Source organism: Acipenser ruthenus, chromosome 51 (genome assembly GCF_902713425.1).
Source record: "Acipenser ruthenus chromosome 51, fAciRut3.2 maternal haplotype, whole genome shotgun sequence".
NCBI classification, from domain to species: Eukaryota; Metazoa; Chordata; class Actinopteri; order Acipenseriformes; family Acipenseridae; genus Acipenser; species Acipenser ruthenus.
The window spans coordinates 607,620-627,792 of record NC_081239.1 but is presented as its reverse complement, the minus strand read 5'-3'; the positions used below and the strand labels follow the sequence as shown (position 1 = coordinate 627,792).

General features: G+C 44.2%; 2 protein-coding genes across 3 annotated transcripts; one reads left to right on the top strand and one right to left on the bottom strand.

Annotated features, from left to right (window-relative positions):
* Positions 1-342: 342 nt before the first annotated feature.
* On the bottom strand, positions 343-2,472 carry LOC117967822 (transmembrane protein 223-like). Its single transcript, XM_059015933.1, has 2 exons — positions 1,551-2,472; positions 343-1,234 (listed from the first exon to the last, which is right to left on the bottom strand). Exons 1-2 carry the CDS (start codon positions 2,287-2,289, stop codon positions 942-944), a joined length of 1,032 nt encoding a protein of 343 aa, XP_058871916.1. The 5' UTR covers positions 2,290-2,472; the 3' UTR covers positions 343-941.
* A 997-nt stretch (positions 2,473-3,469) lies between these two features.
* Positions 3,470-17,148, top strand: LOC117967875 (atlastin-3-like). 2 transcript variants are annotated; one of them, XM_059015911.1, is made up of 13 exons: positions 3,470-3,931; positions 5,987-6,231; positions 6,625-6,762; positions 10,194-10,298; positions 10,430-10,480; positions 10,782-10,838; positions 11,105-11,197; positions 11,386-11,524; positions 12,107-12,234; positions 12,928-12,984; positions 13,293-13,364; positions 14,504-14,935; positions 15,205-17,148. In XM_059015911.1, the coding sequence occupies exons 2-13, from the start codon at positions 6,013-6,015 to the stop codon at positions 15,283-15,285; spliced, it is 1,572 nt and encodes a 523-aa protein (XP_058871894.1). In that variant the 5' UTR covers positions 3,470-3,931; positions 5,987-6,012; the 3' UTR covers positions 15,286-17,148. The 2 variants fall into 2 exon arrangements, with proteins under 2 accessions (XP_058871894.1, XP_058871895.1); XM_059015912.1 differs by lacking the exon at positions 3,470-3,931 and adding an exon at positions 4,308-4,494.
* The last annotated feature ends 3,025 nt before the right edge of the window (positions 17,149-20,173 follow it).

The window sequence follows — 20,173 nt, the reverse complement described above, 5'->3', positions numbered from 1 at the left end:
CTGAACCTAAAAAAGACTCCTATTGCACAGCAGTGTGACCCGTTGCAGATTTTAATCCAGGCTTGATTAGCCACACAGTGTGTGTAGGTAACAAGCTCAGGTGTGTCTTATTATTAAACCAGGAATGGATCACACCGCTGTGCAGCGGGAGTCTCTGTGTGAAGCGTTCAGCCCGTTTCTCTACTGGAAATTCAAGGTTTCACAGCAGGTGTAAGTCAGTGTGCTTAAAAACAAAAAGCAACTTATCTTCTGCACCAGACCCCGACGTCACAAAGGCTCCCCTTGACAGCCTGAATCGCTGATTCCATTGAAGACACACTCAAAACAGAAGCAGGGCATTGGTTGTTTGTATCTGTATTTTAATTAAATTTTTTTTAACAACCCAGAACCTCATTACGAGCTCAAGCGCACCTGTACACCCAAGCAAGCACAGTGAAATAATGTCCAACGTCAAACTCCTGGCTCCTGATCATTTCAATATTAATAATAATAATAATAATAATAATAATAATACTAGTCTTCATTGAGGGGAGCTCTGAACCCCAGGACTGGGTGCAGCAGCAGCAGGGCTAGTGTGAGTTTCTAACCCTGCTCAAACTCCCAGCTCCTGATCATTTCAATATTAATAATAATAATACTAGACTTCATTGAGGGGAGCTCTGAACCCCAGGACTGGGTGCAGCAGCAGCAGCAGCAGGGCTAGTGTGAGTTTCTAACCCTGCTCAAACTCCTGGCTCCTGATCATTTCAATATTAATAATAATAATACTAGACTTCACTGAGGGGAGCTCTGAACCCCAGGACTGGGTGCAGCAGCAGCAGCAGCAGGGCTAGTGTGAGTTTCTAACCCCCTGTATAGGAAGTCATCCACACAGGTTAGAAAGCATTGTAAACCCAACCTGGGCTTCATTAAAAACAAAACACACGTGTGTATTTGGCTCCTCAGAGCTTCCTGTAGGCCCCCACAGTGACGTCAAAGAGCCTGGGGTTGTGGAACCGGCCCTGCTTATCGAGCAGGAAGTAGAGGGCGTGACCCTTGACCCGGATGGGGATCATGGAGGGCACCTCGGCGCGGTGGGCCACGCAGGACACGTGGCGCAGGGGGGCGCTGAAGCTGGACGTGCCTCCGAAGGGGTAGTAGGTGGTGAAGGTGACCTCCTGACCTCCACGGTGTAACAGGACCCTGCTGACTGACCGGCGAGCAAAGGCAGAGCCAGCGACCAGGATCACAGTGCCTGAGAGAGAGAGAGAGACAGAGACAGAGACAGGGAGAGAGAGCAGAGGGAGGCTGTTCAGAGAGTATAAGAGCCTCTCTTTCTCTCTCTCTGCTCCACCAGCACAGAGGGAGGCTGTTCAGAGAGTATATGAGCCTCTCTTTCTCTGCACCACCAGCACAGAGCAGAGGGAGGCTGTTCAGAGAGTATAAGAGCCTCCCTTTCTCCCTTAGCACACACACAGCTGTTAAGATAAAAAAAACACGTCTGTTTACTTTCTTGATGTCTAAATTTCGACTGTAAGAATAAGCGTACTAAATAAACGTGCATCTCTTACCCACTGTCAGGCACGACACGGTGAAGCCGTATCTCCATTTGCTCGACCCCAGATTGAGCGACACGCCCCCGAGTTTGGGCAGATTCTTCCCGGCGTCGTCCGTGATCACCGTCTCCCGGTAACCGGTGTCCTTCAGGCTGGTGAAGGCAAAATGCGCCAGGGAGATCCAGAACAGAAACTGCCCCGCGCAGAAGAACCCCAGCAACCGGAAAAACGTTCTCTTGTCGTGCTCGAACAGCACGACGTCCTTCGACACGGCCGTGGAAACCGCTCTCCCGACCGCGCCCGAGTGAAAGCGAGTCCTGCCGATGCACGAACCCAAGCGAGTAACAATACAACTGCTCAAAGCGTTGTTAAGAGAAACGCCGTTGTTGGCTTTCTTCAAAACAGCGCCTCGGTTTGATAATAAAGACCTCCAGCGACATGCATTTATGCTAGTACTGGTAGGCGCGGTGCTACTGCAATTTGTAACCCGTGTTGTGAATGATATTAAACCTGAAACGTGGTTTTGTGTGAAAAATCTTCTTGCAGCCGATGCAAAGCAGTTTTGGTCAATTATTTCACGCCTAGTAACTCGCTGCAAGGCGTAAAAACACTGCGACACGCTTTCCCTGGTACTAGGTTTGCTTGCAGTGCAGAAGATCGTATTGACACTTTTGGTCACACTTCTGCCTGCAAAACAAACGTTTTGCAAAAAAGATTTTCTACAAAAAGAAGAGGAAAGAAAAAACCAACCCATGTTTTATTTATTCAAAAGTGTCACCAACTCCCGCCAAAAAAAACCTAAACTTTAACTTTGAAAATAGTTTCTCTCTCTCTCTGTGCGTTACAAAAGCATGTTGTTAATTGCTTCCTTGCCCGGGTCGGGTACGCCTCTCCATTACGGTGGCCGTGAAGGCTCAGACACTACATGTGGTTTTTCAAACAGGCGTTTTTTTTCTTTGTTTTATATATATATATTATTATTATTATTATTATTATTATTATTATTATTATTTATTTCTTAGCAGACGCCCTTATCCAGGACGACTTACAATTGTTACAAGATATCACAATATTTTTACATACAATTCCCCATTTATACAGTTGGGTTTTTACTGGAGCAATCTAGGTAAAGTACCTTGCTCAAGGGTACAGCAGCAGTGTCCCCCCCACCTCGGATTGAACCCACGACCCTCCGGTCAAGAGTCCAGAGCCCTAACCACTACACCACACTGCTGTCCTATATATATATATATACTGTCAACCAATCCAGGGGTGGCCAAAGACCGGTTATCATACAGCTGTATTATACAAAAACCAGCAAAAAAAAATAATTAAGTTCATATTTCATTATCCTGTTTATTTACTACGGGCGTTAAACGCTCCATCTGATCATGCGCAGTACTATACATAACAGAACCCCCTATTATGGTTCTAGAACGCGGGGTTCTACAAAGGGTTCCAGACTTTCTACATGCAACTCCCGCATGTCAACCAGATTTTGCAGCTATGCAATCTCAGTGCAAGTCTCTCGCTCTCCGACATTCTTCCGCCTGTTGAGACACACCGTCTTCCGTTCTGTCTTGTATTGGTATTACCTCATGCTGACCGGGAGTTAAGGCGTGGTGCGTGAGTCATACGTATTCTGAGGCGGATTCTGCATCTGTTGGGGTGCAACGGGTTTTGCAAAGTGGGTGTGGGCTGGGGGGTCAAAAACATAAACAAGACACCATCGTGCAAGCATGAACACACGCGCCACAGTAAGAAAAGCTGTCACGTTATTATAACCGGCGTCAGCGCACGTTGAAAACGCCAGCGCTGTTATTACATGAACGGTGAAACAGGTTGTGGGTGCAATCTGGGGAAGAAGAAACGTATCACTTATATTTGGATAAAATTCACTCGCTGTGATTGAAAAATGACACACTCTGCTGCAGTTTGATTGGTGGATCTCGGGCAGGTGTTGTGACTCTTGCTCTCCCGGTTGGTGGCGCTGTCATTGACAGAGTGTGTCTGGTTATGCCGTCTCGCCAGGTTTGAAATCCCTGGCTGTGTGAGCACCCAAGACGGCGAGCCACGGCACGCTGCCCTCGTCCAGCCTCGCCCTGTGTGATTTGTATTTATTTAAAATACGCTGTCGGCTTTATGACCGGATTTCGGCCGAAAAGGGATTGGCAGGACTACAACTACCGAGATGCCACACTGGAATCACAACGCATCCTGGGAGATGTAGTTTTCCAATTCACTTCCAGACCTTGCCGTTCAGGTTTGGCACCCCGCCACAAAAATACAACTCCCAGAAGCGACCGCGCGGTTAGTTGCGGTTTAACTTCTTCTGGCTGTCAGGAGAGACTGGAGGAGCTTGAAAAAGTTTTTAGCAGCTTGTTACAGAACGTCAGGTAAAAACCATTTCCTGTTTAGTTTTTATTCTATTGAAATATGACATATTTAGCAATAATAATAATACTAAAATAACAGTAACATCCGCAAACGTGTCGCGCAGTGTGAATGCGCTTTGGCATGTTATGTATCTTGTTATGCCCTCGGTGTTTTTGTTTTCCTTAGTTTACAATAATTTTTCAAGTGGTTTAAATATATCTATCTCTATATAACCTCCTAACGTTTCACTTAATTTATGCGAGCTGAAGTTTACGCTGCTGACACTCATGTGCTTGTTTACCTTTTAGCGTGTTTACGCATGCGTTGCAATATTAAGTATACCTTTCAATCCCACACAGACTTCACATTTTTATCTGGGGTTAGGCACCATTGCTCGCTGCTTATGACTCAGGAATGATATATTTTGTCAAGCGTTTATTAAATTTAGTTGCAAACTCCAAACGTGTGATTTTTCCTCGAAGCTGTAAACTGGTGCCTGTAATTATTATTATTATTATTATTATTATTATTATTATTATTATTATTATTATTATTATGTAATAGGTAAGAATAAGGCGGCCTGGTAAGTTTGAAGGTTTTATTTAATTTATTTATTTATTTAAATCCTCGTATTTTTTGGAGGGGGTGTTTTTTTGGCTAGATATTAATTGTAGTTCAGTTCTACTGCATGCAAATGAAACCCAAACGAGTCATGATCTGTAAATCTCTGCAGTACTTCGTACCTCTGCCTCCCAAAAAAAATGAAGACACTTCAAAATGGGCGATTATTGCAATAGGGGCGGTACTGCACAGCCCTGCCCTGCCCTAACGTGTTTGAGCCAAAAGAGGAAGTATTTCAGCTGGCTGCCTGTCTATTGACTTGCTTTCGCGTTCTGACTGTGCTGTGGTTTGCTCATTCATTTATTATTATTATTATTATTATTATTATTATTATTATTATTATTTATTTCTTAGCAGACGCCCTTATCCAGGGCGACTTACAATTGTTACAAGATATCGCATTATTTTTATATACAATTACATTATTTTTATATACAGTAAATCAGGTTTATTTGCAGGAGACTCAAAGGGACGGAACATAATCTGTCGTCAGGCTGTGTGGATTACGATACAAAGACAGGGAATTTCAAACTGTTTTCAGTTTTTTTATAGCGCTAATATAAAAAGACAAACAACTGTAAAAAAAAAAAAAAAAAAACGCCCACTAATTTGCTTGTTTGTAAATTTATGATATTACTGCCGGCATCCTGTCTGATTGTGCTGTAGTCCGTGTGCCAGCCTTTCCCTTCTGATTGTGAGAAATCTGAAATATATATATATATATATATATATATATATATATATATATATATATATATATATATATATATATATATATATACAGTGCCTTGCAAAAGTATTCAGACCCCTGATCAATTCTCTCATATTAATGAATTACAAATGGTACATTGAAATTTCGTTCTGTTTGATATTTTATTTTAAAACACTGAAAATCAATTATTGTAAGGTGACATTGGTTTTATGTTGGGAAATATTTTTAAGAAAAATAAAAAAAACTGAAATATCTTGAGATATATATATATATATATATATAATTACACACACGCATTAGTGTTCAAAAGTTTGGAAACAGCGAGACTAAGGGTGAGGATTTCATTGCCCACGTTTCCCTACTGGGATCCCTTGCTTGCTAAACACCCTGGCGTTTCTGAATAGATAACCGTCTCCTCTTTAAAATAGATATATAAACGCGCAAGACGTCTCTCAAGCAGAACGGTCCCCGGAAACGTTCTCATTTTCCTAGGGAAGCAGCGCGGCTGGGGAAGGGGAGTTTGTTGCCGGATAACTTCACTCGGACGACTCGCTCGCTCGATATTTCGATGCCTACAGAGAACAGATGAAATAAATTGGCTAGTGAGTGCACACTGAGGATAAAAACCCTCTTTTGGTGTCGGGGATCGTGATATGCCGGTCGCGATATATATCGCGATAGTCCCGAAAGGGGGGGGGGTCACACACAGAAAAGAACTTTGCCTTTTTTTTTTTTTTGTAAGGAGAGCCAGCCCAGCCTGCCTGAGCGATGTCAGAACCGGAGTCGGACAGCGGGCCACGGCCGGTGCAGATCGTCCACGTGCACAAGCAGGAGCACACCTTCGAGCTGGACGTGGCGGCGCTGGAGAGCGTGCTGCTGCAGGAGGGCGTGCGCGACCTCGACGTGGTCGTGGTGTCCGTGGCGGGAGCCTTCCGCAAGGGCAAGTCCTTCCTGCTGGACTTCATGCTGCGCTACATGAGCCGGCAGGTAGGGGGAGACAGAGAGCGAGAGAGAGAGAGACGCACACATATACAGCTAGGGTTAAAGGTTTTGAATCACCCTATAGAATTAACCCTTTATAAAGTTGCATGAAACCTGCTGAATAATGTTACCTTAACATATTGAATGACAAAAATGTGACAAAATCTAACAGAAAAAAATACTGGTACTTTTTATGGCTTCTAGTAGGCTAATAAGACTCCCATTGCATAGCAGTGTGATCCATTCCTGGTTTCACTGGGAGTTTAACAGTAAGACTCCTCTGAGGTTGTCGTCTAGACACACTGGGGCCGATCAAGCTGGTATTAGTGGGTGAAACTGCTGTTCAGCCCCTGCATCTTTCTGCATTAAAAACGTGGCCCCCAACTGTGTCCCCTGCAGAAGCTGGGCCCCATGTGGCTTGGAGAGGATGATGAGCCGCTGACTGGCTTCTCGTGGCGGGGCGGTTCTGACCCGGAGACCACGGGCATCCAGATCTGGAGCGAGGTGTTCACTGTGGAGAAACCTGGAGGCAAGAAGGTGCTTTCTGATTCCATCATAATAATAATAATAATAATAATAATAATAATAATAATAATGATAAGAAGAAGAAGAAGAAGAAGGAGAAGAAGAGTCTATGGCAGAATTTGCCAGTAAGATATATAGATAGATATTAAAGTTATTGCAGTATTAACTAAGAATGATTGGTAAACATCATATATAAAAACATTGCAATTTGAAGCTGGTTCCTCTCTCAAAGCTGCCAGTATCAATGCAGAGAGAGAGATGGATAGATGGATACAGATAGATGGGTAGATAGACCGATAGATAAATGGATAGATAGAGATAGATGGATAGACAGATAGATAGATACAGATAGTCGGGTAGATAGACAGACAGACAGATAGATAGATAGATATAGATACAGATAGATAGACAGACAGACAGACAGATGGGTAGACAGACAGACAGACAGATAGATAGATAGATATAGATACAGATAGATAGACAGACAGACAGACAGATGGGTAGACAGACAGACAGACAGATAGATAGATAGATATAGATACAGATAGATAGACAGACAGACAGACAGATGGGTAGACAGACAGACAGACAGATAGATAGATAGATATAGATACAGATAGATAGACAGACAGACAGACAGATGGGTAGACAGACAGACAGACAGACAGATGGGTAGACAGACAGACAGACAGATAGATAGATAGATATAGATACAGATAGATAGACAGACAGACAGACAGATGGGTAGACAGACAGACAGACAGATAGATAGATAGATATAGATACAGATAGATAGACAGACAGACAGACAGATGGGTAGACAGACAGACAGACAGATAGATAGATAGATATAGATACAGATAGATAGACAGACAGACAGACAGATGGGTAGACAGACAGACAGACAGATAGATAGATAGATATAGATACAGATAGATAGACAGACAGACAGACAGATGGGTAGACAGACAGACAGACAGATAGATAGATAGATATAGATACAGATAGATAGACAGACAGACAGACAGATGGGTAGACAGACAGACAGACAGACAGATGGGTAGACAGACAGACAGACAGACAGATGGGTAGACAGACAGACAGACAGACAGATGGGTAGACAGACAGACAGACAGACAGATAGATGGATAGACAGACAGACAGACAGACAGATAGATGGGTAGACAGACAGACAGACAGACAGATAGATGGGTAGATTGACAGACAGACAGACAGATGGATAGACAGACAGACAGACAGATAGATAGATAGATATAGATACAGATAGATAGACAGACAGACAGACAGATGGGTAGACAGACAGACAGACAGATAGATAGATAGATATAGATACAGATAGATAGACAGACAGACAGACAGATGGGTAGACAGACAGACAGACAGACAGATGGGTAGACAGACAGACAGACAGATAGATAGATAGATATAGATACAGATAGATAGACAGACAGACAGACAGATGGGTAGACAGACAGACAGACAGATAGATAGATAGATATAGATACAGATAGATAGACAGACAGACAGACAGATGGGTAGACAGACAGACAGACAGATAGATAGATAGATATAGATACAGATAGATAGACAGACAGACAGACAGATGGGTAGACAGACAGACAGACAGATAGATAGATAGATATAGATACAGATAGATAGACAGACAGACAGACAGATGGGTAGACAGACAGACAGACAGATAGATAGATAGATATAGATACAGATAGATAGACAGACAGACAGACAGATGGGTAGACAGACAGACAGACAGACAGATGGGTAGACAGACAGACAGACAGACAGATGGGTAGACAGACAGACAGACAGACAGATGGGTAGACAGACAGACAGACAGACAGATAGATGGATAGACAGACAGACAGACAGACAGATAGATGGGTAGACAGACAGACAGACAGACAGATAGATGGGTAGATTGACAGACAGACAGACAGATGGATAGACAGACAGACAGACAGATAGATGGGTAGATAGACAGACAGACAGACAGATAGATGGGTAGATTGACAGACAGACAGACAGATGGATAGACAGACAGACAGACAGATAGATGGGTAGACAGACAGACAGACAGACAGATAGATGGGTAGACAGACAGACAGACAGATAGATGGGTAGATAGACAGACAGATAGATGGGTAGACAGACAGACAGACAGACAGATAGATGGGTAGACAGACAGACAGACAGACAGATAGATGGGTAGACACAGACAGACAGACAGACAGATGGGTAGACAGACAGACAGACAGACAGATAGATGGGTAGATAGACAGACAGACAGACAGATAGATGGGTAGACAGACAGACAGATAGATAGATGGGTAGATAGACAGATAGATGGGTAGACAGACAGACAGATAGATGGGGAGATACAGACAGACAGACAGACAGATAGATGGGTAGACAGACAGACTGACAGACAGACAGGTAGATGGGTAGACAGACAGATAGATGGGTAGACAGATAGACAGATGGGTAGACAGACAGATAGATGGGTAGACAGACAGACAGATAGATGGGTAGACAGACAGACAGATAGATGGGTAGACAGACAGACAGACAGACAGATAGATGGGTAGATAGACAGACAGACAGACAGATAGATGGGTAGACACAGACAGACAGACAGATAGATGGATAGACAGACAGACAGACAGACAGATAGATGGGTAGACAGACAGACAGATAGATAGATGGGTAGATAGACAGATAGATGGGTAGACAGACAGACAGATAGATGGGGAGATACAGACAGACAGACAGACAGATAGATGGGTAGACAGACAGACTGACAGACAGACAGGTAGATGGGTAGACAGACAGATAGATGGGTAGACAGATAGACAGATGGGTAGACAGACAGATAGATGGGTAGACAGACAGACAGATAGATGGGTAGACAGACAGACAGATAGATGGGTAGACAGACAGACAGATAGATGGGTAGACAGACAGATAGACGGGTAGATAGACAGACAGACAGATAGATGGGTAGACAGACAGACAGACAGACAGATAGATGGGTAGATAGACAGACAGATAGATGGGTAGACAGACAGACAGATAGATGGGGAGATACAGACAGACAGACAGACAGACAGACAGATAGATGGGTAGACAGACAGACTGACAGACAGACAGGTAGATGGGTAGACAGACAGATAGATGGGTAGACAGATAGACAGATGGGTAGACAGACAGATAGATGGGTAGACAGACAGACAGACAGATGGGTAGACAGACAGATAGATGGGTAGACAGACAGACAGATAGATGGGTAGACAGACAGACAGATAGATGGGTAGACAGACAGACAGATAGACGGGCAGGTATTGCAGTAGGTATCGCAGTGCAGCTGCCAGTGCCTCGTTTCAGTGCCCGTGGTGTTTGTGTTGCAGGTGGCCGTGGTGCTCATGGATACGCAGGGTGCCTTTGACAGCCAGTCCACAGTGAAGGACTGCGCCACGATCTTCGCTCTCAGCACCATGACCAGCTCCGTGCAGGTCAGCCCGGACTGATCAATCAATCAATCAATCAATCAATACTTTTATATAGAGCTTTTCATACAAAAAGTATAGCCAAGCCCTCTAAGCCTCCTACTTGTGACCGACGCTTGTCTGTGTTTTTCTTCCAGATTTACAACCTGTCTCAGAATATACAAGAGGATGACCTGCAACAGTTACAGGTAAAACTGTACCCCTTTAACCCCGCCCTGCTGCCGTACCCCACTAACTCCCAAAAGGGGGTCCCATTTAATTGCTGTTATTTCCCAGATTGAGTAACATCTTTTGAAAGCTCTGTTTTATTCTGGCAGGGTCTGTCACAGGTTCCCTTGAGGTGCGTGTGACTGTGTGTGTGTGTGTGTGCGTGCGTGCGTGTGTGTGTGTCAGTGCGTGTGTGTGTGTGTGTGTGCGTCTCGCTACATCATGTCAGCAGTCAGGAGAAATCATTCCTAACCTTGAGGATTTTCCACCTCTCTATTGCAGCTTTTCACAGAATATGGACGCCTCGCTATGGACGAGATATTCCTCAAACCGTTCCAGGTATGGGAGGGGAGAGGAGGAGGAGGAGGAGGAGGAGGAGGAGGGTGAGGGAGACGGGGGAGAGGAGGAGGAGGAGGGAGGGAGAGAGAGAGGGGGTGAGGAGGAGAGGGAGAGATTTTTGCGTTAAAAATGAAGGATTTCTGAATTGTAGTCTGTAAGAAGCTGTGCGGTTGCTTGAGGTGGGGTCCGTTGTGTGACTGTATGAAATGCCATTGCTGTGAAGCGGGAGTGCTCAGGTCCGCCTCTGTGGTTTTGTGTTCCCCCAGTCTCTGATGTTTCTGGTGCGAGACTGGAGCTTCCCTTACGAGTACAACTACGGGCTGAAGGGGGGCATGGACTTCCTGGACAAGCGTTTGCAGGTAATTGTGAATGGGATCCGGTGGGGGGGGGCGTGTCTTGTAAAAGTTCCGATGGGGGGCGTGTCTTGTAAAGGTTCCGATGGGGGGCGTGTCTTGTAAAGGTTCCGGTGGGGGCGTGTCTTGTGACGCTGTGTGGGGTGCTGTGGCGTTCCTCACAGGGTTCCTGTTCGTTGCCGGTCTCTCCCCAGGTGAAGGAGCAGCAGCACGAGGAGATCCAGAACGTCCGCAAGCACATCCACTCCTGCTTCACCAGCGTGTCCTGCTTCCTGCTGCCGCACCCCGGCCTCCAGGTGGCCACCAGCCCCATGTTCCAGGGCCAGCTCGGAGGTACAGTCTCTCCTCCTTCTCTGGTCTCCTCCTCTCCCCCTGTCCCTCCCTCCCTCCCTCCCTCTCTCCCATCCATCCATCCATCCCCTGTCTCTCCTCATCTGTCCTCCTCCTTCCCCTTTCCCATCCCTTCTTTCCTGTCCTTCCTCCCCCTTTCTCTGCTGTGTGACTCTCCTGCGGTTCTGTCTCGAAGCTGTTTGACTCTGCTTGTCTCTGCTGTTTGATTCTCTGCGGTCCTGTATCTGTGTTTTTTGACTCTCTGCGGTTCTGTTTGACTCTCTGTGGTTCTGTTTGACTCTCCTGCGGTTCTGTTTGACTCTCTGCGGTTCTGTTTGACTCTCTGCGGTTCTGTTTGACTCTCTGCGGTTCTGTTTGACTCTCTGCGGTTCTGTTTGACTCTGCGGTTCTGTTTGATTCTCTGCGGTTCTGTTTGACTCTCTGCGGTTCTGTTTGACTCTCTGCGGTTCTGTTTGACTCTCTGCAGTTCTGTTTGATTCTCTGCGGTTCTGTTTGACTCTCTGCAGTTCTGTTTGACTCTCTGCGGTTCTGTTTGACTCTCTCTGCGATTCTGTCTCGCTGCAGACATCGCTCCCGAGTTCAAGGCACAGCTGGAGACGCTGGTGCCTCTGCTTCTGAAGTCGGCCAACCTGATGGAGAAGGAGATCAACGGGTCCAAGGTCACCTGCCGTGGCCTGCTGGAGTACTTCAAGGTGAATGTACTACCCTCCCCTAACCCTGACCCTGACCCTGAGTACTACCCTCCCCTTCTCCCCTCCCCTCCCCACACTGCCAGGGCCTGTTAGAATGCTTCTCTGTGAATACAGGGCAGGGCAGCAGTGTGGAGTAGTGGTTAGGGCTCTGGACTCTTGACCGGAAGGTTGTAGGTTCAATCCCCAGTGGGGGACACTGCTGTTGTACCCTTGAGCAAGGTACTTTACCTAGATTGCTCCAGTAAAAACCCAACTGTATAAATGGGTAATTGTATGTAAAATAATGTGATGTCTGTATAATGTGAAATAATGTATAATGTGATATCTTGTAACAATTGTAAGTCGCCCTGGATAAGGGCGTCTGCTAAGAAATAAATAATAATAATAATAATACAATTCTCTCATGTCTTCCCTCTCCACACTCCCTCCCTGAACCTTTCCTTCAGTACTCTCTAGTGTTCAGCTACTGCTTGGTCGTGGCTCCCATTTGTCCCATCTTGCTATTTTTTGCACAGTTACACTGGCACCAGTGTTGTTAGATACAAGGTGAAACACACATGACCGTCTCTTCAGTAGGACTCCCAACTGCAGCTCTGTGAGGGGCGGGAGAGCACTGCATGTGTGTGAACAGCACCACCTAGTGGTGAAGAAAAGACATGACTGTTTCTAATTATTTTTGTTTTCTCTTTTTAGGCCTACATCAAAATCTACCAAGGAGAGGACCTGCCTCATCCCAAGTCGATGCTCCAGGTAACCAAAAAATAAAAAAATCATCTGAATATCAAAACAGGCTATTTTTATATTCATGTGAGAAGTTATTTTTTTTTTTTTTTCTTCAATTTTTTCAACGGGATCGGCGCATCTTATAAATGAGGAAACTGGCGTACGATTAATTTGCACTAAAAAAAAAATAAAATAAACTTGAACTGCAGTCTAACCGCCTCCGTGTCCGTGCTGTTAAGCAAGCCTTGACCGCAACGCAGGAGGTCAGCAGGCGGCCGCTGGACTGTCCAGAGTTACAGCTCGGCTTTCCTTTCAGCGTCTTCTCTGTTTTTTAGGCCACAGCAGAAGCAAATAACCTGGCAGCCGTAGCATCGGCTAAGGATCTGTACTACAACCACATGGAGCAGGTACCCTCTAGAAATACTATTTCTAATCGTCTTTATCCCAGGAGACTCACACAGGTGTTACAGGGCAGCGCAGGGTTACAATGCAAGCTTCAGATTTAAACACAGTGTAGTTTACAGCAAGTGCAAATAATAACACTACTAGAATCCAATATGAACTAGGATGCTATGTATAATAATAACACTACTAGAATCCAATATGAACTAGGATGCTCTGTATAATAATAACACTACTAGAATCCAATATGAACTAGGATGCTGTGTATAATAATAACACTACTAGAATCCAATATGAACTAGGATGCTGTGTATAATAATAACACTACTAGAATCCAATATGAACTAGGATGCTATGTATAATAATAACACTACTAGAATCCAATATGAACTAGGATGCTGTGTATAATAATAACACTACTAGAATCCAATATGAACTAGGATGCTCTGTATAATAATAACACTACTAGAATCCAATATGAACTAGGATGCTGTGTATAATAATAACACTACTAGAATCCAATATGAACTAGGATGCTATGTATAATAATAACACTACTAGAATCCAATATGAACTAGGATGCTATGTATAATAATAACACTACTAGAATCCAATATGAACTAGGATGCTGTGTATAATAACAACACTACTAGAATCCAATATGAACTAGGATGCTGTGTATAATAATAACACTACTAGAATACAATATGAACCAGGAGGCAACAAGTTAGGATCACAGTGAGTTGTATCTACAGCGACATGTTAGCAGTGCAATAGTGCAAGGATAGCGCATCAGCTGAGGATCCAGTAACGTGGTGCTGAGTCCGAATGCTACAAGAAACGTTATCAATTCTATAACAAGCGTTGGAAGTTTTTTTCTTTTTACAGCTTCTTAATTTGCCTCTGTTGAGTGTTTTAATGTGAGTGTCTTCTGCAGATATACACAGGTAGACTTTAATAAGATTAACCCTAACATTACCCTTGAGCCTCTAACCCTAATAGTAACCTCGACTCCCACCTTAACAGTGACACTAACACAAACCCTAACACCATCCCTGACAGCGTTTAAAGGGGTCTCCTTCATCGTTTTGAGTGTTACATAGTTACAGATATAACCCCCTTCGCTCTTTCCCTCCCTCCCCAGACGTGCGGCGGCGACAAGCCCTACCTGGCACCCCAGACCCTGGAGGAGAAGCACCTGGAGTTCGTGGCGATGTCGCTGGATCACTTCCAGCGGATCAAGAAGATGGGCGGAGCGGAGTTCAGCCAGCGCTACCAGGAGCAGCTGGAGAGGGAGCTGGGGGAGCTGTGTGCCGGCTTCCTGAAGCACAACCAGAGCAAGAACATGTTCGCTGCCTTCCGCACCCCCGCCGTGCTGTTCGGGGTCATGGCCCTGCTCTACATGCTGTCTGGCGTGGCCGGCTTCCTGGGCGTGGCCCTCGTGGCTCAGCTGTGCAACTGCGGCACCGGCCTGGTGCTGATCGGGCTGCTCACCTGGGCCTATATCCGATACTCCGGGCAGTACCGGGAGCTGGGAGGGGCCATCGACTCGGGGGCCACGATCCTGCTGGACCAGGTGAGGGAGAGCGGGGAGGGAAAGGAGAGAGAGGGAGGAAAGAGGGGATAGAGAGGGGAGAGGGAGAGAGGGGATAGGGAGAGCGTGGGAGGAGGGAGATGGGATAGGGAGAGTATGGAGAGGATAGAGAGAGGAGAGGAGGAGAGTGGAGATAGAGTTAGGAAATAGAGTGAGAGGGTGGAGAATGGAGAGAGGCGAGAGGGTTGTATTACCCAGTGATTTGTATTATCCAGTTCTCCTCCTATCTCTCCACTCTGTTTTCCTTGCAGGTCTCCTCCCGCATTAACAGCACGGCAGCTCACAGGATGGGGGTCCCCGAGGCTCCCCCCGGCAACAAGAAGAACAGATAACTGCCCCCCCACTCTCCCCCACCCCTTTTTTTAAAACACCAGCACACCCACAGAAACCATCTCCCAGTCTTCAGAACCACTCTGTGCCTTAACCCTGCTGCCTACAGAGAGACTCTGCCTGTCAGTCTTAAATCCGTCTCCCCTGACTCTCTCAAATCAAAGCGAACCAAGGTTTGCAAAATCTTACGTTTTCCGACTTCAGAACACGACAAAGTGTTCGAACGAGAGGAGGCCGTTCGGCCCACCAGAGCCCGTCCGGTTCCGAGCAGCTGTCTGATCTCAGAACTTTGTCAAGTCGGGTCTTAAAGGATCCCAGTGGTCCTGCCTCAACAACATGACTAGATGACCCATTCCATCCCCTCACCGCTCTCTGTGTGAAGAAGAGTCTCCTCCACTCTGTTCTTAATCTGAAGGAACACGAAGTCACTTTTTCAGGAACAGCGGCTTGAAACCTGGTTCCAGGAGACCTCGTTTGAGGTTCGCTGTATCAGACCCCCTAGTCTCACCCTGGTGCGCCGCGCAGCGGCCTGAAACCTAGTCTCCTGAAACGCAGTCCTACCAAAACACCAAGTGTCTCCCTGAACCCTCGGCTTTAATTTTCCTCTGTGCACTGGTCCTGTTTCTGTGCTACTGCTCTTGCATTTTATTTGGGTTCACTTTGTACTATGTGGGGAATAAGCATTATATAAAAGGCATGAGTCTCATTATTATTATTATTATTATTAGTAGTAGTATTAGTAGTTGTAGTATCACTGTAGATGGTTTAGATTGACTTCCTGTGGTGCAGCTGGTATTAGGGTCCCCCTAGCGTAGCCCCGTGCTGCACGTGGGACCCGATACCTGCTGCACAGGAAGTGAATTTATAGCGTGGTGGTAACTTTCACAAAAACAAGCAGTGGACTTGGATGTAACACAACGGGAAGGAAATGTGTTTGTGTATATATATATATATGTGACTTTGGTAAGAGAAATCTGTACTCTACAGCATACGTAATACCAGCCACAGCTGCACAAGCTTGAGTCGTCACAGCAACACTCTTCGCTTGAACAGAGTTGGATCAAGTCTTAATTTTCTTTGAAAGAACAAATTGGGTCCATTCTTTGTACCTGCCTTTCCTCCTGTCTGTAAAGGCATTTACAACTAGCAAGACCTACAGCTGCAGCCAGGAATTTAAGCATCCCCCAGTAGAGGGAGCTCGCGTTGTTTCGTAAGGTCGCATGAAAGCTGCTGAATAACATATTGAATTACACACCCAGCGCTTTGTAGTTTTCCCCCCATATACTGAGAATTGAAAGATTTCAACATCTAAAGTGAAATAATACTATTATGGCTTCCGGTAGACATTTTTCTTGTGCAGTTTTTATTATTTTGTAGTTTCTTTGATATTACATGATGCTAAATAAAACATCTACATTTTTTTTTAAATATATAATTGTCTCAATCCTAAAATTCTAGGCGATGCCAAAACTTCAGACCACAGCTGAACACAAACCATGCAGACTCACGTCATAGCCTAGTTTATTCTGCTCTGCACCGTACTGAATTAAACAAAAAATGTCTGTTTTTTTTGTTGGATGCGTTTGCATTCCAGTTTTGCATCAAAATCACAGGGCTGAAAACTGTGAATCTGCTCTTGCGGTTTCGTTATGATGATGATGATGATGAAGATGATGGGAACAGTTTAAAATGTGGGTCACTTTTGATTTGACAAGAGTCTGCTGCCCTGGCTTCATAAAAATAATCCAATTATTTGAAATACAAAAAATGTACTTTTTCATATGTGCAGAATCTGTATTCATGTTATTAACTGTATCCTTTAAATGCATGTCTCGGTCAAACAGAACAATATATTTACAAAGCAAGAGAGTCTCCTGTCTTATTATTGCCGTGTCAAAGGTTTGTGTTTTGTAATCTGGATTTTGGGGGGCAGATTTCTCAAGTAGTCTGTCGTACCATAGAGTTGACCTACAGCACAGGAAGCTGTCACTTCTGTCCTCGTTCCTGTGGTCCACTCACAACGCCGATCAAAGCAAAATGCTTCTTGTCTTTTCCAGGTATGTTCTATAAGCAAAGATCAAATTATTTGATCTTTGTCTAGTCTTTATCTGGAGACATATGAGAGCCTCATATGAACATGTCATTTTTTTCCACGCATAAGCCAATATAATGTTGTAGTTTATTTGTTTGCATAATGTTAAATAAAAGATAAAAATTATATATAATATATTTTATTGTCTCGATCCTGAAATTCCCTCGTCATCGCAAAAAAATTTACAACAAAACTGCAGTGCACCGCTACGTCCAGCAGGTGTCAGCAGTGCTGCGAGACGTTGTCTTATTTGTTTACCGGCCTCCCTGCTCGTTGCCGTGGTGATGTTCTGTCCGTTCCACAGCGGAGGGAGTGGCTCTGACTCAGCGTTGCGCTCGAGATTACTGTATTTACAAAACCAGGGCTGTCCCGGACACAGGCAGTTCCAGACACAAGTTTATACAGTCATAAAGATTAATGATATTCATTTATTTTATTTATTTATTTATTTGGCTTTATCCCAGGCGACTCACACAGGTGTTACAGGGCAGCACAGGGTTACAATGCAAGCTTCAGATTTAAACACAGTGTAGTTTACAGCAAGTGCAAATAATAACACTACTAGAATCCAATATGAACTAGGATGCTATGTATAATAATAACACTACTAGAATCCAATATGAACTAGGATGCTATGTATAATAATAACACTACTAGAATCCAATATGAACTAGGATGCTATGTATAATAATAACACTACTAGAATCCAATATGAACTAGGATGCTGTGTATAATAATAACACTACTAGAATCCAATATGAACTAGGATGCTGTGTATAATAATAACACTACTAGAATCCAATATGAACTAGGATGCTCTGTATAATAATAACACTACTAGAATCCAATATGAACTAGGATGCTCTGTATAATAATAACACTACTAGAATCCAATATGAACTAGGATGCTCTGTATAATAATAACACTACTAGAATCCAATATGAACTAGGATGCTGTGTATAATAATAACACTACTAGAATCCAATATGAACTAGGATGCTGTGTATAATAATAACACTACTAGAATCCAATATGAACTAGGATTACAACAAGTTACATCTACAATGACATGCTGGAAGTGCAATAGTGCAAGATTATATTGGTCTCCTGATTACAAAAAATAATTTTACTGTTTCTGATCCGAACAAAAAAAAAAATCTGCCGTCTTGAAAACCGACGAGCATGCTTAAGCAGTAATTGCAAACGACCAATGCATGCATCAGACGCACAGACGCACGCAGCCGTATCCTCGCAGTGCAGCCAATCCGCGCTCTCTTCCTCCACGCTCTAGCCCCGCTATGGTTAGCAAACTCACATCCATTTATGGAAGCGAAGCGACGGTCGCTCGCCTCACTCCCCACACCCCGGCTTGTGTCACTTATCGCCATATAAGGCAATTTGAGTTTCCTTTCAGCTTACTTGCAAACGCACCGAGGCGGAGGGAGGGAAGGAGGGGTGGGGTTGAAAAAATAAAAGAAACTGGCGTATGTTGTGCTTGTTTTATTTTAAACATGACACGATGTCTATGTATTTAAATAGAGATATATAGGTGTTGTCTTAAACGAGACACGCACACAAGAGAATAAATATCGTTCAACGTGTTTTTTTTTGGGGCTTCCTCTTCTGTTCGGAGTAGAGCCCCGTGGCATTGTGGGGAATGTAGTTTTTAATGCCGGATAAGCGTTTGAACGTGTTTATATTATAATTAACTTTTACAGCGCATGTTTTACGCATACCGATGGTATATTAAATATAGCGTACAGGTATCCAAAAACAGATATGCTTATTATTTTCGATACATATTTAATTGACATATCGATGTATCTTTTTTTTTTTTTGTTAAGGCCCCGAGTAGATTTAATTTGCATTGCTCCGGATAAACGTAATAACAAAAGAAAGGGAAATTGAAGAAAACGGTGACCCGTGACATCTCCGTTCTAGAATTGTGGACGTTTTTAAACCAGCTGTTGGACGACCTATAGAAAGATGGCTTTTGATAAAGGTTCCAAAATTATTATTAATGAGTCATTTAGCAGACGCTTTTATTCAAAGCGACTTACAGAGACTAGGGGGTGAACTCTGCTTCATCAACAACTGCTGCTGCTGCTGCTGCAGAGTCACTTCCAATAGGAGCTCGTTTGTTTTATGTCTCATCCGAAGGACGGAGCGCAAGGAGGTGAAGTGACTCGCTCAGGGTCACTCACACACACACACAGGGAGTCAGTCAGTGGCTGGGATTGAACCACTGGATCACCAAGCCTCCAAAATGCCCACATCATCTCTTTATTTGGCTCTGAATAGCCACGTCTGTCCCAGATTCCTATTTTAGTTCAGTATATACAGAATTTGCACAGGAGCAAAAGAGGTATTTTTTTCTATCTGTTTCTGAAGGTAAATTCCCTGCTTGGAATTTTTTTTAAAATCTTTTTTTAAATGCGAACATTTTTTTTTTTTTTCGCTTCAGTCTTGAGTATGACATCATCGTCGCATTTGTAGAGACTCGCAACGTTGTATTGCCCAGACACATCCTCTTTGCAGCAACGCGAAACGTGACTTTGAGTTTACGTAATACCTTCACGACGTAATTTGCAGTATAGGTCTGGTATTTAAAGGACTACATATCTCGCGATTAACGTAAAAAAAAAAAAAAAAAAAAAAAAAATTAGACAGACTCGTTCATCACAAAACGAGCCAGTCTGCATTTCTTTCCTGAAGGGACTACAAATCCCACCATGCAATATTTCAAATCCCGTTGATGCGGTCTTTTTTTCCCCCCTGAGGACTACAAGTACCATGA

Coding starts and splice junctions, on each gene's coding strand:
- LOC117967822 (XM_059015933.1), bottom strand. CDS start 2,289: ATGGGTTGGTTTTTTCTTTCCTCTTCTTTTTGTAGAAAATCTTTTTTG. Junction 1,235..1,550: donor CGTGTCGTGCCTGACAGTGG/GTAAGAGATGCA, acceptor TCTCTCTCTCAG/GCACTGTGATCCTGGTCGCT.
- LOC117967875 (XM_059015911.1), top strand. CDS start 6,013: ATGTCAGAACCGGAGTCGGACAGCGGGCCACGGCCGGTGCAGATCGTC. Junction 10,481..10,781: donor ATGACCTGCAACAGTTACAG/GTAAAACTGTAC, acceptor TCTCTATTGCAG/CTTTTCACAGAATATGGACG. Junction 11,525..12,106: donor GTTCCAGGGCCAGCTCGGAG/GTACAGTCTCTC, acceptor GTCTCGCTGCAG/ACATCGCTCCCGAGTTCAAG.